This window comes from Coffea arabica, chromosome 4e (assembly GCF_036785885.1).
Source record: "Coffea arabica cultivar ET-39 chromosome 4e, Coffea Arabica ET-39 HiFi, whole genome shotgun sequence".
Lineage (NCBI taxonomy): Eukaryota > Viridiplantae > Streptophyta > Magnoliopsida > Gentianales > Rubiaceae > Coffea > Coffea arabica.
Window position 1 is genome coordinate 2276478 of NC_092317.1, and position 13047 is coordinate 2289524.

The 13047-nt window shown below is 38.3% G+C and overlaps 3 protein-coding genes and 1 non-coding gene across 9 annotated transcripts; 2 read left to right on the forward strand and 2 right to left on the reverse strand.

Moving 5' to 3' along the window:
- Positions 1-254: 254 nt before the first annotated feature.
- LOC113741628 (tRNase Z TRZ3, mitochondrial) lies at positions 255-6546 on the reverse strand. The gene is made up of 12 exons (XM_027269206.2): positions 5917-6546; positions 5378-5467; positions 4360-4404; positions 4217-4271; positions 4067-4110; positions 3502-3981; positions 3154-3416; positions 2872-3019; positions 2724-2774; positions 1560-1957; positions 790-1459; positions 255-670 (listed from the first exon to the last, which is right to left on the reverse strand). Exons 1-12 carry the CDS (start codon positions 6409-6411, stop codon positions 356-358), a joined length of 3054 nt encoding a protein of 1017 aa, XP_027125007.2. The 5' UTR covers positions 6412-6546; the 3' UTR covers positions 255-355.
- A 514-nt stretch (positions 6547-7060) lies between these two features.
- TRNAN-GUU (transfer RNA asparagine (anticodon GUU)) lies at positions 7061-7134 on the forward strand. The gene has a single exon. It is a non-coding gene; the product is annotated as a tRNA-Asn (tRNA).
- Positions 7135-7179: 45 nt separating this feature from the next.
- LOC113741630 (photosynthetic NDH subunit of subcomplex B 3, chloroplastic) lies at positions 7180-9793 on the forward strand. 6 transcript variants are annotated; one of them, XM_027269208.2, is made up of 6 exons: positions 7186-7589; positions 7698-7808; positions 7995-8051; positions 8285-8389; positions 8554-8616; positions 9281-9719. In XM_027269208.2, exons 1-6 carry the CDS (start codon positions 7323-7325, stop codon positions 9371-9373), a joined length of 696 nt encoding a protein of 231 aa, XP_027125009.1. In that variant the 5' UTR covers positions 7186-7322; the 3' UTR covers positions 9374-9719. The 6 variants fall into 6 exon arrangements, with proteins under 6 accessions (XP_027125014.1, XP_027125015.1, XP_027125011.1 ...); XM_027269209.2 differs by having other exon boundaries at positions 7190-7589; positions 8285-8347; XM_027269213.2 differs by lacking the exon at positions 7698-7808 and having other exon boundaries at positions 7180-7589; positions 9281-9793.
- Positions 9794-11112: 1319 nt separating this feature from the next.
- Positions 11113-12675, reverse strand: LOC140005891 (aquaporin TIP2-1-like). Its single transcript, XM_072047084.1, has 3 exons — positions 12255-12675; positions 11677-11927; positions 11113-11589 (listed from the first exon to the last, which is right to left on the reverse strand). The coding sequence occupies exons 1-3, from the start codon at positions 12379-12381 to the stop codon at positions 11221-11223; spliced, it is 747 nt and encodes a 248-aa protein (XP_071903185.1). The 5' UTR covers positions 12382-12675; the 3' UTR covers positions 11113-11220.
- Between the last annotated feature and the right edge of the window lie 372 nt (positions 12676-13047).

Here is a 13047-nt window from a genome sequence, read left to right on the forward strand (position 1 = left end):
ATCATTGGACTTCAAGTAAAACCACGGAATCCCTAATTGATTGGCAGACGGTGGTTAGACTAAAATAACTTTCATTTGACAGGAGACTGTAAGAACCTAATTCTCTTCCCACCAACTTCCACCTGCTGATGTCTAATTTCCCTCTATGTAACTTCCCTTTAAGTGTCCACTCGTGGAAAAGGAAAACCACCCACCCATGCAGCATTCAAAAGGCTTTATGTTATCTTGCTTGAACTATATAAATACCAACTGTATGAAATGTAACCATCCTTGTACTACTATTATGGTTATGGCCCAAAAAAATATGGTGTGTCAAAGAATAAACATATACATATGAAAGGCAGAAAGAATATCTTTATGCAACAGCGGCTATATCATTCATGTCGTCAGATTCATCTACAGCCATCTCATCTCTAAACAGGAGTTTAATGTAGGGAAGAATTCTTGGAAGTAAAGGTAAATCAGCCAAGTTGACACTCATCATGTCGAAAGCAATGCAGGTATTATGGAGGTGACTTTCATCAAAAACTGGAATCTTAGGGTATCTTTGGCTAAAGTGTGTAAGGATAACACGATATGCTCCTGCAGAAGCCCCAACTTCAACAGCTTCTTTTGTTGTGCTGTGATTTCTTGCTATAGCCTCCTCGATCAGTCCATCTTCAAATGTAGCCTACAATTATGAACAAGAAACTGTTAACATCTGTTCAAGTCCCTCCCTCAAGGCATAAGATAGTTGCTTGGAGAGAATAAGTTAGGGTAACAAAGCATCTATGAAATGCCTATACATACCTCATGTACAAGAATAGTTGCACTCTTCGAAGCTTTCACCAGTTCTGGACAAGGTCTAGTGTCACCAGAATACACGATCTTCCAGCCTGGTATTGTTTTTCCAGCACCATTGGTTCTATCTGCAGCCTTCAGCATAACACCGTATGCCTGTGGACAGTGGATTACAGGAAAACTTATTAATGCCTGTAATCCCCCTTCCCTGAGCACCTTCATTAATTTCTTTAAAAGTGGATAGACCATAGCATTTTCGGCTGGACTGCCAGGCCTCTTAAAATAACTCTGCATACGGCTTCCTTTTGCAAATAGTGTGGAGTCAATTTTTTGATCCTGTGACCTGATTCTATCAGCATCTTTTATGTCCTCACAATTTATTGCAGCTTTTGGAGCTAGATCAACTTCATTTGAATCAAGAGCTGCTAACGAAGATTCTGAGGTATGCTTACAGTCGAGGAATTGCATATCTAGATCCTCGAGTCTCTGGTAAGCATCTAGAAATCTCTTCAGCCGCCAAGGACCAACAACCATCAAAGGCTCATGAGGTACTCCCTTTAACAAGTCCCGTCTAAGAGCAAGTATTCTTGCAAGTCCTGTATGGTGATCTCCATGAATATGAGAAATCCAGATACACCTTAAATCTCTTATGATCTCATCCGCTCTGTCAACACCAAACCTGTTTTGCAAACAGCATACTAAAGTATTACCTCCCAGATGTCAAGAAGGCAGAAATCGAAAGGCAAAACTCAGAATGAAAACTAATAAGAGTAGTTTACCTTCTTTTTAGTTGGCCAAGGGTTCCTTCACCACAGTCAAAAAGTATACTTCCTTTAGAGAAAAGATTAAGAAGAATAGAACTGACATTCCTATACTTTGAAGGCTGAGAAGAACCAGTCCCAAGGAGAACAATTTCTAAATCTTCCCTTGTTACGCCTTCCAAGCAAGCTGGAAGTTCGTTATTGTGCAACCATGGCTCTTCAGTAGGAAGTTCCTTAGCTTGCTCAGACATCCTCTCATTTTTCCCATTCTGAAGCCAAAGCTGGCTAACTTGTTTTGATGCCTCTGTAATTTCAGGAATCCTTGATACCAGCTCATCAACAATTTCTGATTGTGATGCTGAATCAGGAATCCCAGATCTGTCCAAGCCAAGCTGAGTGATTGGACGCAAATGGAACTGTTCCAAAATTAACACAGTCACCTCCTGCCAAACTTATGGAAACAAATACAAACTACTTAAAAAAAAAAATTTGTTTTGCCGGTACACGATGATGTGTCTATAGATGGAACATGCAATGCATCAATATAAATAAAAAATTTAATGCAACACCTGTTTCCATTTTGCAATAGTTGGAGATGCCATTAACAAACAATCGCTTAATATAGGCACCATAAATTATACTATTTCTTCTTATCAGAACCCAAAGAAGAGAGTCAATTAAACTTCACAAGACGTGTACAACCATAAACTAGTACTCCTTTAAAGGACAGTGAAAGGGATGAGCATGAAATATATGCAAAACGAATTTCTGGGTTCATTTTAATCTGGAGAAGCAAATGTATTACATTCAATAAAATAGGACTGATAGAATGCATCCTATAAGTTGTTACTTATCAGAACCCATGTTTTAGCATTCTCTTCCCTTTTTCTTCCTAGAGCTAATGAGAAAGATTATTTAACACACCAGACACAGATGGCAGGAGCTTTCCAAAGAGATAGCTTAGTAGCCACATTATTAGCACCTTGGAAGAACTATAAATAAAGGAGCAGGGTTCCTAATGAAATAGAGACCAGTCATATGTAGCATAGTCCCGGGAGAGCCACTTGAAATCTACAAACATACACACACAATGTATGTAACATGTCTTGGTTTTAACATCATAATTCAATAACTAAAAGAAGCAAAGGAGGAAATGTCAATATTCATTCTTGCAGACCATACCTTGAGGAGATTCTGTGCTGGTATGCTTTCACAAAGATCTGAGAAAGGACCCTGTCAGCAAGGAAAAAAAAATTGGCTTAATTACCCATAAATCTTACCAAATTTGATATCCTTATCAATCTCTGCAATACGTAATGCTGCAACCAACCTCACTTGAAGCCCTCAAGTCTGATGCTATATCTTTCAAGTGCTGGAGAGACCAGATGCCAGGAGCAGGAAAGAACTGAGGGCAAAGGTAGTTAAGCTGTGCTGCAATTCTTGCGCTTGATTTTATAATTGGAACCTCAATATTCCTCCTGTGACCAAAAGGTAACGCATCAACTCTCCAATTATCAGTGTAAAAATATGATAGGCATGTATGTGCGTATTGCATGCACAGACAGATAGATTGGCACTTGGCAGACTTGTTAAAACAACAACCAGAACTCACATTTCATGTCCTGCCATGATATGCTGGGCTTCAGGAAATCTTGACATCCACTTCTGATACTCGATTGTGTTTGTGACATGAGAAGGACTAAGGTGAATGACGCAATTTACTGTTCTGGAACTAGAGTTACCAGATATTCCAGCATAATAGGACGAAAGAGATTGTACAGATGACACGTCTTTAAAATGAGACAAAGTTGGGCAGTCCACGAGGAGTACAATTGGACCAGGAATAGAAGGACCCAGGACGTCACTAGGGTGAACCTGAATTGTGCATATTAAATTGCTTATAAATATGACAGTCAGGAAGCAAACCAAATGCTTATATAAAGTGTACTATTAAAGTTACCATAATATCTTGACGATCTGACTTCACTGAGTTACCAAGCTGAAGTTCACGATACTTTGGACCAGGTCTCAATCCGAGAGCAGCAGCTTTCTTAGGGTCAAATTTCCCCTTAATTTCAGGCAATTCACAGATATAAATCACTGAAAGATCACCAGGCTTTGTGGATGGCTCAGCTCTGGGCTTTGAAATTGAAGATGATAATTGTTCCACTAAATGTTCATCTGCCTCCTGTGATCCAGGCTTTTTTGTGGAGGAACCTTCTGCTGCCTGACTTGGTCTCAAGATGATAGCTGATAGTTTCACAACTTCATCGTCTATAAGAACTACAGGATCACTGAACACATCCTTTGCAGGAGTCACAAGAGCACTGGAATCAGATGCAGGCCCAAAGCTACGTGTATGAACCATTGCAGCATTTGGAATGAAGGCTCTCATTGCATCTACTAATAATTTGAGATCCGAGGGGCCCCACACATTAACCTGAAAACAGAAAAGTGTCATTGTCATCAAAATTCCTATTTCCTAGAAAGCAATGGATGGCTATTATAGAAAATCTGACACTTACAGACATTCCTTCCTCACTTATGCCTGCCAAAGTCAACAAAAGCCCTGCAATGAAAAATAAAACTTAACAATTATAGCCATTATTCTGGTTAGGCCTTTCTGCACAAGCAAAATAAGAATAAATCCATCTACCAACTTGTCAGCAACAAACCTGGAAGGCCACCAGCAGTTTCTGAGCATACGCGTGAGAGAAAAATGTGATCAATCTACAGGGATTACAAACCATTAATAACATTGCAAACTAAAAAAGAAAGAAAGTCTCAATCATTTTAAAATCCAAATATAATCACACACCTTTGACAACTTGATTTTATGTTCTGTACAGAAGCGTTGCAATCCCTGGAACAAAATTCCCATAATAAGGCTTTGAAAGTCCTCATAGACATTGAATTAACCAGGTAACAAGTTATATTTTGCTTTTCTGTGTGTGTAAAGAAGAATTCCTTATGACCGTGTAAAGAAGAACTCCCAGTCGTGAATAACTCCTCCATTTTACACTTACATGCCAAACATGAGCATGTAAAATAAGGCCAAAGGCCGTTGACCATTACCAGAACCAAATAAATAGGCCTAAGGAGAATAAATCCATCACCAGTAAATCAATCTCTTCTATTCAGAGGAGATATCTTCCTTTTCATTTTCTCCCCTCTAGAACAAGCACCTATTCTTTAGCTCATAAGACAAAATGGAACAACTTTGTTTACCCATTCATACATCTATTTGGCTATTTTCTTATTTGTTTCCCTTTCTCTCTTTAAGTCTCATCCAGATATAGAAAACAACGAGAAGAAAAAATCAAATAAGCATCTCCAGACAATCTAGCAAATAAAAATGTGCAATTTTAGATAGCTTACAAAAAACTGCATCAGAAACGTACCAATCATATGTAGGATTAGCAGCAGCAGCAGCATGAGTAATTGCAGTTACACCTTAAAATCAATATCAAATGGCCTAATGTTCACAAACTACTCCACTGAACAGTTTAGAGATATAAGAAAAGCATAACTCAGCATATGAGATCAAATCAACCCATAAACTTTTCTTTAACCACATAACCACCAGAAGAGTATCTTGCGTTACAAGAAAAGCAAGAAATGAGTGAAGCTCACCACCAGATGCATTAACATGAGTACGTAATATGCAGAGAAAAAATTATTCTCCACTTCATAAAGCCGTTGTAACTCTCAGCACCCAAAAAAAGATAGAGCTTCTCCAAACTTCAAAACATGCAATTTGCTATGTTCAATGGAGACCACAGTCCATCATTAAGAAGTTAAAGAGAATAGTAGGAGTATCTTAAAGAGATACTTACTTCTCCAGCATTAAAAATAAATCTCTGCTTGTCAAAAAATAGCAGGACAGATGGTGATGTATCATGCGTATCCATTCCAGTACCAAGAATCTGCAACATGAATAAGATCAAAATCTCACTCCACTTATGGTGCATAATATTTCCAACTCAAGAATTCACATCCCACAGAATAATTTCCCTCAGAAAGCTACTGCATTCATGCAAACTTTAAAAAAAAAAAATTTAAGATATAAGTAATCCAAAATGCGAAACCCAAAACCCACGAGAAGTTTTGCTTCCTTCTTTTCCGCATGTATACAGCCTCATAATTATATACCAGTCATATCAGAGAAACAATTGTCGCATTTCCTATTGAAATAAGCTGCAAACACTTCGCCCAAGTCAAAGAACCATAATGGAGGAAGCAAACAAAAAAATTTAGGTTGCCTTCAAATTAAGCCAATGGTTCAAGCATCGAACAGAATTTGACTAATGGAGGAGCTACAAAATTCCCAAGTCAAATTACCAAAAATTAAAACGAAAAGGGAAAAAGAAATGACCTGAACATAACAAATAGTATTAATAGGATTCAGTTTTCGGACTTTAAGCTCAAGGGTCTTCCTGGGCAAATCTTTCTTCTCCGAACCATCAGCCCTTTTCTTATTATACACAAAAGTTGACTCAAGAGCGTTGTCAGCAGAACCAGCCTCTTTTTCCAATTCCATCGACAACCCACCTTTCTGGTTATTAAAATTATTATCCCTCCCTCTCGTATTAGAAGTGCTGCTGTTTCTATGCTGCTTAGTGCTGGAAAAGGGAGAACTTGAACTATTCCTATTGCTACTCCGGCGGGGTTTTCTGGAATAAGAAGAAAAAGTAGTGAAGAAACGTAGAGTGTTGGGAAAAATACGGCGCGGCAGCTGCAAAGATTGGATTTTGGGTTGGGAAAAAAGAGGAAAGGAGGAAGAAAGGAGGTTTGAAGAGGCGGGAAGGGTGGTGATATGGTGATTGGCGGAGGAGAATAGGAGGCGAAGGTTAGTTAAGTGGGGAGGCATTGCCTTTCGTGTTGCTTGTATTTGTAGCCTTTTAATTCCCAGTTTCCCTCTGCCATTCCCCAAAGGGTTTAAGGCTACTTCAGTCTCGTTTCACTTTCAGCAAAAACCCATAACCCATAACCACTTTCGTCATCCCCGTTTAGCCCACCAAAGAGTCTGTGATGGCGCCCGGGTCGGATATGGAATTTTATGCCACTTGAACTCCAAAAAAAAAGAATAATAAATAATAAAGTAAAAGAATTTTAATGGAATTTTATGTTGATTGCAGATTTTCTTTCCAAACAATTGAATATAGTTACATAATTGATAAGTTTAAAACTACTGTTGTTTTAAGTAACTTCTTTTCTCTTTTTGTTAAATAAAAAACCAAACATCAATTAATAATAGGATTTAAGTTCAACGTTGCATTTGCCAAAACAATGTTTTTGGTAATTTAATACCTTCTCAACGAAAATGAGTAGGATATTAAGCACTAATTTACAATATATGAACTTTAGCATTTGCATTCTAGAGTCAAAAGAATATGTTTGACCTTCTAATATTGCTTCAAAGTTCAAACTAGTTACTATTTGTATGTTTTAAAATTTTTTTATATGAAGGAAACTCATTGCTAAATTATAATTAATTTAACACACCGCCTACACAAGAAGCTGGAGTAGCTCAGTCGGTTAGAGCGTGTGGCTGTTAACCACAAGGTCGAAGGTTCAACCCCTTCCTCTAGCGTATTTCCCTTTTTTCCTACCCCCAACAGTACTGTGTCACGATCAAACGCCTGCAAAATCAGATAAGAGGAATAAGGGCCACAAGCAAATTCCAAAAGGAGCATCCTAACTATCCAATCCACTATATCCATCTCAATAGAATATATCCCTTTTTTTTTTTAAAAAAAAAAAACTTCCCCTAAACGAAAGATGGGAATTCTGGAACTGAATTCAGGTGCCCGCTTAGCAGCTTCTTTCTCAGTGTCGTCTCACAGCTTGAAGAGCAGTAACTTTTTTCCAGCTCCTACCAATGCCAGAACTTGTGCAAGGTTCCAAGGCGCGGATAAGCAGCACCTCAACTTGAACTTGTCCAAAGGAAAAATCAGAGCTGTTGGGTCTTCTGCTCCAGATAGCCAATCAGCCGAGACCAGCACAACTTCACATGAGCCTCCTGCAGTCAACTTTGCATTCGTTAGCGTGAGTCACTTCACCTGTGGGACTTCACAGTTCATAATACCCCTTCTTCTTTTTTAATCGATCATTTCTAATTAGTGGCAGTATACTATATTGTGATTTTGTGGTTAGTCAGTTTTGCTTCCTGATGGAACACCTGACGTGCATTTTCGCAAAGCTTGCGGGGGCCAGAAACTCAGAGACATAATGCTTGATTCTAATGTTGAGTTGTATGGACCATATGCAAGTCCCTTTCACTCTCCCTTTCTTTTTCTTTTTCTTTTTTTTTTTTAACTTTTAATAGTAGAAGAGTAAAATTGAGAAAGATAAAACTAGATTACAATTATTTTTCTTGCTTAATGTTTCTCATGATGCTTAGCCATATTAGTTATTTATTTGTTGTTTTGGTTCTTTTGACGACATATATAGGCAAGACCTTTGCTAAATTGTGGTGGAGGAGGAACCTGTGGGACGTGCATTGTGGAGGTGAAGATGATCAATATATAATTTCACTTTTTAGTTTTTCTTACGACTAGAGTTTAGTTAGTAATTTGTGATGTCATTAAGCATATAGCGAAGAAGACTATTTAGCTTGTTAACCTGTGGTCCTCTATCAAAAGAAGATCTGCAGCTATATCCATGAAACCAATCAGGTTTCTTTTTTATTTCCCCCCTTTTGTTCATGAGAATTTTTTTTTTTTTATGTGTATTTTGTTCAGGTTGTTGAAGGGAGAGAGCTATTAAGCCCTCGCACGGAGAAAGAGAAAGAAAAGCTCAAACGGGTTTCTTTTCTTTCCTTAACAATCATTACAAGTCCAAGAAGAGTAGGATCTTTTCTTTTCTTTTTTTCAAATGGAAGAAGAGTAGGATTTTTTTTAAAAAAAAGTTTACAAAGAAGGAATTGGGATTATTAGAAATAGAGGAATCAACAAGATTGCCCTCCTAATGTTAACTCCACTTAGCACTGATGTGATGCTGCAAATTGCAGAATCCAAGAAATTGGAGACTTGCTTGTCAAACCACCGTTGGCAAACCAGATTCGACGGGGCTGGTTCGTAATCTCTCCCTCTCGGCTACTGTATTAGACTTTTATATGTATATGTGTATATATATATATATTATATAGTGCATTGCATCCGCTTCAATGGCACCTCCACCCACCTGGAAGCTAGGCGCTAGCTACTACTGTAGGAGTATTTGTTTTCTTTCTCACGTAAATGCATCAATGCTTATTTTAAGTCAAAGTACGTTTCAAAAATGCAATTTCTAAGCTAAGAATTGATATGCTTAACACGAACCTCGATGCTTTTAGTTAAAAATCATGCCATGCCGAGTCTCTTCCTCGCCTCTTTCCCTGTCGGAGGGGAGTCCATCTTATGTTTTCTTTGGACATATTTTAACAAATCTTCATCAGTTCTCTTCTGTTGATTTTTCTGGGTGAATGCCCAACTCTTATGTCAGGTAAATGGGTCCTTCTACATCATAATGGCACAATTCAGATACACGGAAGCCCGTCGAATTTTGCCAGATGAAATTAGTTCAATCTAAAAAGAACAAAAAGGAAAACAAATCAACTTATAATCTTCAAAATCGTGGCTCGTCATCACAAATATTTTCATTTTCTGAATGATTTAAATGGAAGTCAGACATCCAGTTTCTTGGTCGTCCCATGAGAATTAAAAACTTTTCATTTTGCTCGTGCACTTGCTCTGCAGGTTGTGATTCAGCAACTACCTGAATGGAAAATGCACGAATGGAATTATGGGAAGCAGCCACCCCCAGAAGATGCATCTTGTTACTTCTTATGATTTTGCAAATTATAATTGGTGTTTGTTAAGAATTTCCCCTGGATGATCTGTAACACTACATATACTCTGGGTTGCAAAATCTCCGACTTTACACAGAACAAAAAGGTGGCCCAAGCAGATACGCAGAAGAACCGGCAAAATAGTGAGAGTAAATAATCTCTATATAGGGAGCCTTGATCCAATTTCATTTTACCCTCGTGTTTTTTTTTCCTTTTCCTTTTATTGTGTTTCTTCCTAGCCTAGCAGGCTTCTGCTTCATCAAAGCCAATTGTGCCGCCTTAGCATTGCTCAATGCAGCCTGGCAGACTAATTCTGTCAATACATTGGCTCTCCCTGCCCTTTTTTTTTTTTGTGTTTTTTTGGCTTTCCATGCTTGTGTAGCATGTCAAGACTTGCATAAAATATTATAATACTTTAATCTGTGGGTGATGCATATTAATAATTTTATCTTGATTTTGGAAACACTACTTAGACCAATAAAATTCGGCTTAAGGATTTGTAGCCGGAGGGCAAATAGAAGGAATTTGGCTTTAAGGATTGGTAGCCAAAGGGCAAATAGGAGGGCAAATATGTAGTAGTAATTCTTAATGTACAAATTAGTACGAGTCCATTAAGAAAAAATCTGGAAATTTTTCCAACGAGAAAGGATGGCCGGATGAGATTGGTTCCTTTTCTTGCTTCTTTTTCTATAGCAGCTAAAGGTAACAATTCGTGTTAAACGAAGCATTGAAGGGTGAAGGATCATGTCTAAACTGGACCTTATTCATAAGCACTAATTGGGAGGAAACGCTCTATCCAGAGAGAAAAAGATTATGAAACTGGTTGCGAAAGCAAAATTTTTATTGACTTTCATAATCACACTATTGCAAAAAATGCATAACGAATCTTCTATCACGCTTTCTTTTTGTCACTCTTTGTTCCATTTTTTATTATTTTACTATTTCTTCTTCATAAACAACATATTTTAGTTCATTCTTGTTTTCCTAAGATCCAATAACCATTCCCTGATTTAATAACGTAATACAACAATACATTCATACTTAATTCCTGCTACTCAATCCCAATTGCAATGGATTTATTCAATCCAAGTTTTTGTTCATTTGTTGATAAAATATTGTAAATGTTACAGTAGCATAGCATTTATATATAAATACGTGTGAATAAGCATTAAAAGTTTCAAATTCCTTACAGCAGGAGGAAATTTGATCATCAAGGCTGCTAGTGACAGTAGCGTAAGAATGCGGTACACTTATTCTCTTCAATGTTTCTCTCTTTGATTTTCTTCTGATACATTTTTGTGCTTTGCTTTCTGAGTCTTAAGAACAGCAAACCTAATTTGATAGCCTAATACAATAGGACATTATATTTAATTTCTGCAGCTCAATTCCAATTTCAATTGATCTATTTAATCTGTGTTTTTTGCTGTTTGTTGATAAAATATTGTAGATATTACAGTAATTATGTTAGACATGCATACTTTTTGATAGATCCCATCTTCTTCTTTTTTTTTTTTTTTTTTTTTGTAGTTGAACGTGGATCTTTTGATGACCTTCTAGTCTATTTTATTGCTTTTTATTGAACGAAACTTACCCATTTGCGGAATTAGGCGTGTAGGTGCTACATAATTGATATTCACGGACTTTATCTGCAGGCTTCAAAGGTTGAAATATCATCCTTTCGTTTCAAAAGATAAGAAGACAACTCTTGGCAGAAATGGATTCATAGCTACACACCAAGAATGAAAAGCAAAGAATAGCACAAATTTGGCCATACTTTTTTTTTTTTTTTTTGTAATGGTTTTTTGTTGGGGAGAGAAAACCAACGGAATAATGACAAATTGTCATAATTTAAACAACGCTAACAAGAGGAGCATGGTCATGCTGCATGAACACATAGCCATAGATGACACCGGCCAAGCCACCACCAATGAGGGGTCCAACCCAGTAAATCCAGTTGCCGCTGAAGTTACCGCTCGCCACGGCCGGTCCAAAGGAGCGAGCTGGGTTCATTGATCCACCGGAGAATGGTCCGGCGGCCAAGATGTTGGCACCGACAATGAAACCGATGGCAATTGGGGCAATGACACCCAGTGAACCCCTCTTTGGATCAGCTGCCGTGGCATAGACTGTGTAAACCAAAGCAAAGGTGGTGATGATTTCCATCACAACTCCTTGAAGTGCTCCTACCCCGGCGGCAACACTGTGGATTGGAATAGCCTGACAAAATTCACCACAAAATTACATTAGAAAAGGCATCTATAATTTCGAAACACACTAATTACGGACGTTAGAAATGGAACTTACCAAGCCTCCAGTGACAACTTTGAGAAGGTAGGAAGCCACAATTGCGCCCAAAAGTTGAGCAATCCAGTATAGGAGACCGGTGAGGATGGTGATTTGACCCCCCAGAGCCAAACCGAAAGTAACGGCGGGGTTGACGTGGCCGCCGGAGATGTTGGCTGCAATGGCGACTGCAACAAAGAGAGCAAAACCATGGCAAACTGCGACTGCCACAAGCCCAGAAGGATCAAGAGCCGCGTCTGATGTCAGTTTGTCTGCCACAAATCACAATTTATGTAAACAAGCTAGTCAAGAGATTATAAGCAAGCCATAAATGGCCTTAGTGACCAACTCAAATCTGCATGGGCATGCATGGGATGAGGACTCCATACTAGGTTTTTTGGGTCATTGAGATGCATTGAATGATTGTAGGGAACATTAATAACACTATCAGGTGTGTGCTATTATCGCTGCTAAAGATCAATGTTATCTGTTAAAAATGCATTTCTCTTTTTCATCTTTTTCTTGAACGTTAAAATTGACTAGGCTTGTGTGATAATCTAGAAACTAGAAAGTAAAGGTACATAAGGAAGCTTATTTACTGTAGGCCATGGCTGAACCAACTCCGGCGAAGACGAAAACCAATGTGGAGATGAATTCAGCAAGATATGCCTTGAGAGACCCTACACTAAATGAATCATCAAACCGTCCGAAAGCAATTCCAGCCATTCCTTTTTTTTTTTTTTTTTCCTTTTGCTTTTGGGGGGTGGTTGGGGAAGAAGGGGGAGGAAGAGGAAGATAAGCCTGAGAGTTGAGAGCGGCGGAAGGCTGGAGCTAGATGTAGGAAATGGATAGAAAGCTTTCAGATGACAAAGCTACCTTTTCTGTCTCACGTACAAATATATATACTAAACACGTACAAATAAAATAAAGGTATTTGGATAGCAAATTATTCGTGAGTTTTGTTCCTGTAGCACATGCCATTTGCCAAATTCTAAACCCAACCGATAATCATTTATGTATGTAGTAAAGATTAAGTAGTAGTAGTTGGATTATGTACTTGATGATAATGTGACTGCTGGGTCATCGATATTGGATTGGGATCCCGAGCTCCGGATGACTGTTTTCCTCGTTAGAAGATGAGAGGAATATGCTGTGTACAATTAATCCATGCATTTGCGAACAAGGGCTGTGTACATACATTTCTTGCAATCCTCCTAGCTGTCCTTGACTAACATGCCTTGGATGCAATTGTCAGGAATGATGCATCCATGTGAACCGACCAATAGGAGAGGAGGCTAATGGTGAATGTCCCTTTTGGGGCCCCCCCCTTTCCCTCCCTTTGTGATAAAAAAAAAAGGAACTAAGTCAAATAATGACACAGAGAGAAAAGGA

Coding starts and splice junctions, on each gene's coding strand:
- LOC113741630 (XM_027269208.2), top strand. CDS start 7,323: ATGGGAATTCTGGAACTGAATTCAGGTGCCCGCTTAGCAGCTTCTTTC. Junction 7,590..7,697: donor TCAACTTTGCATTCGTTAGC/GTGAGTCACTTC, acceptor TTTTGTGGTTAG/TCAGTTTTGCTTCCTGATGG. Junction 8,052..8,284: donor GTGGGACGTGCATTGTGGAG/GTGAAGATGATC, acceptor TATTTTGTTCAG/GTTGTTGAAGGGAGAGAGCT.
- LOC113741628 (XM_027269206.2), bottom strand. CDS start 6,411: ATGCCTCCCCACTTAACTAACCTTCGCCTCCTATTCTCCTCCGCCAAT. Junction 4,272..4,359: donor ATAAAATCAAGTTGTCAAAG/GTGTGTGATTAT, acceptor TAATCCCTGTAG/ATTGATCACATTTTTCTCTC. Junction 3,020..3,153: donor ATCATGGCAGGACATGAAAT/GTGAGTTCTGGT, acceptor TTTTGGTCACAG/GAGGAATATTGAGGTTCCAA.
- LOC140005891 (XM_072047084.1), bottom strand. CDS start 12,381: ATGGCTGGAATTGCTTTCGGACGGTTTGATGATTCATTTAGTGTAGGG. Junction 11,928..12,254: donor TGGTTCAGCCATGGCCTACA/GTAAATAAGCTT, acceptor GATTTGTGGCAG/ACAAACTGACATCAGACGCG. Junction 11,590..11,676: donor AAGTTGTCACTGGAGGCTTG/GTAAGTTCCATT, acceptor GAATTTTGTCAG/GCTATTCCAATCCACAGTGT.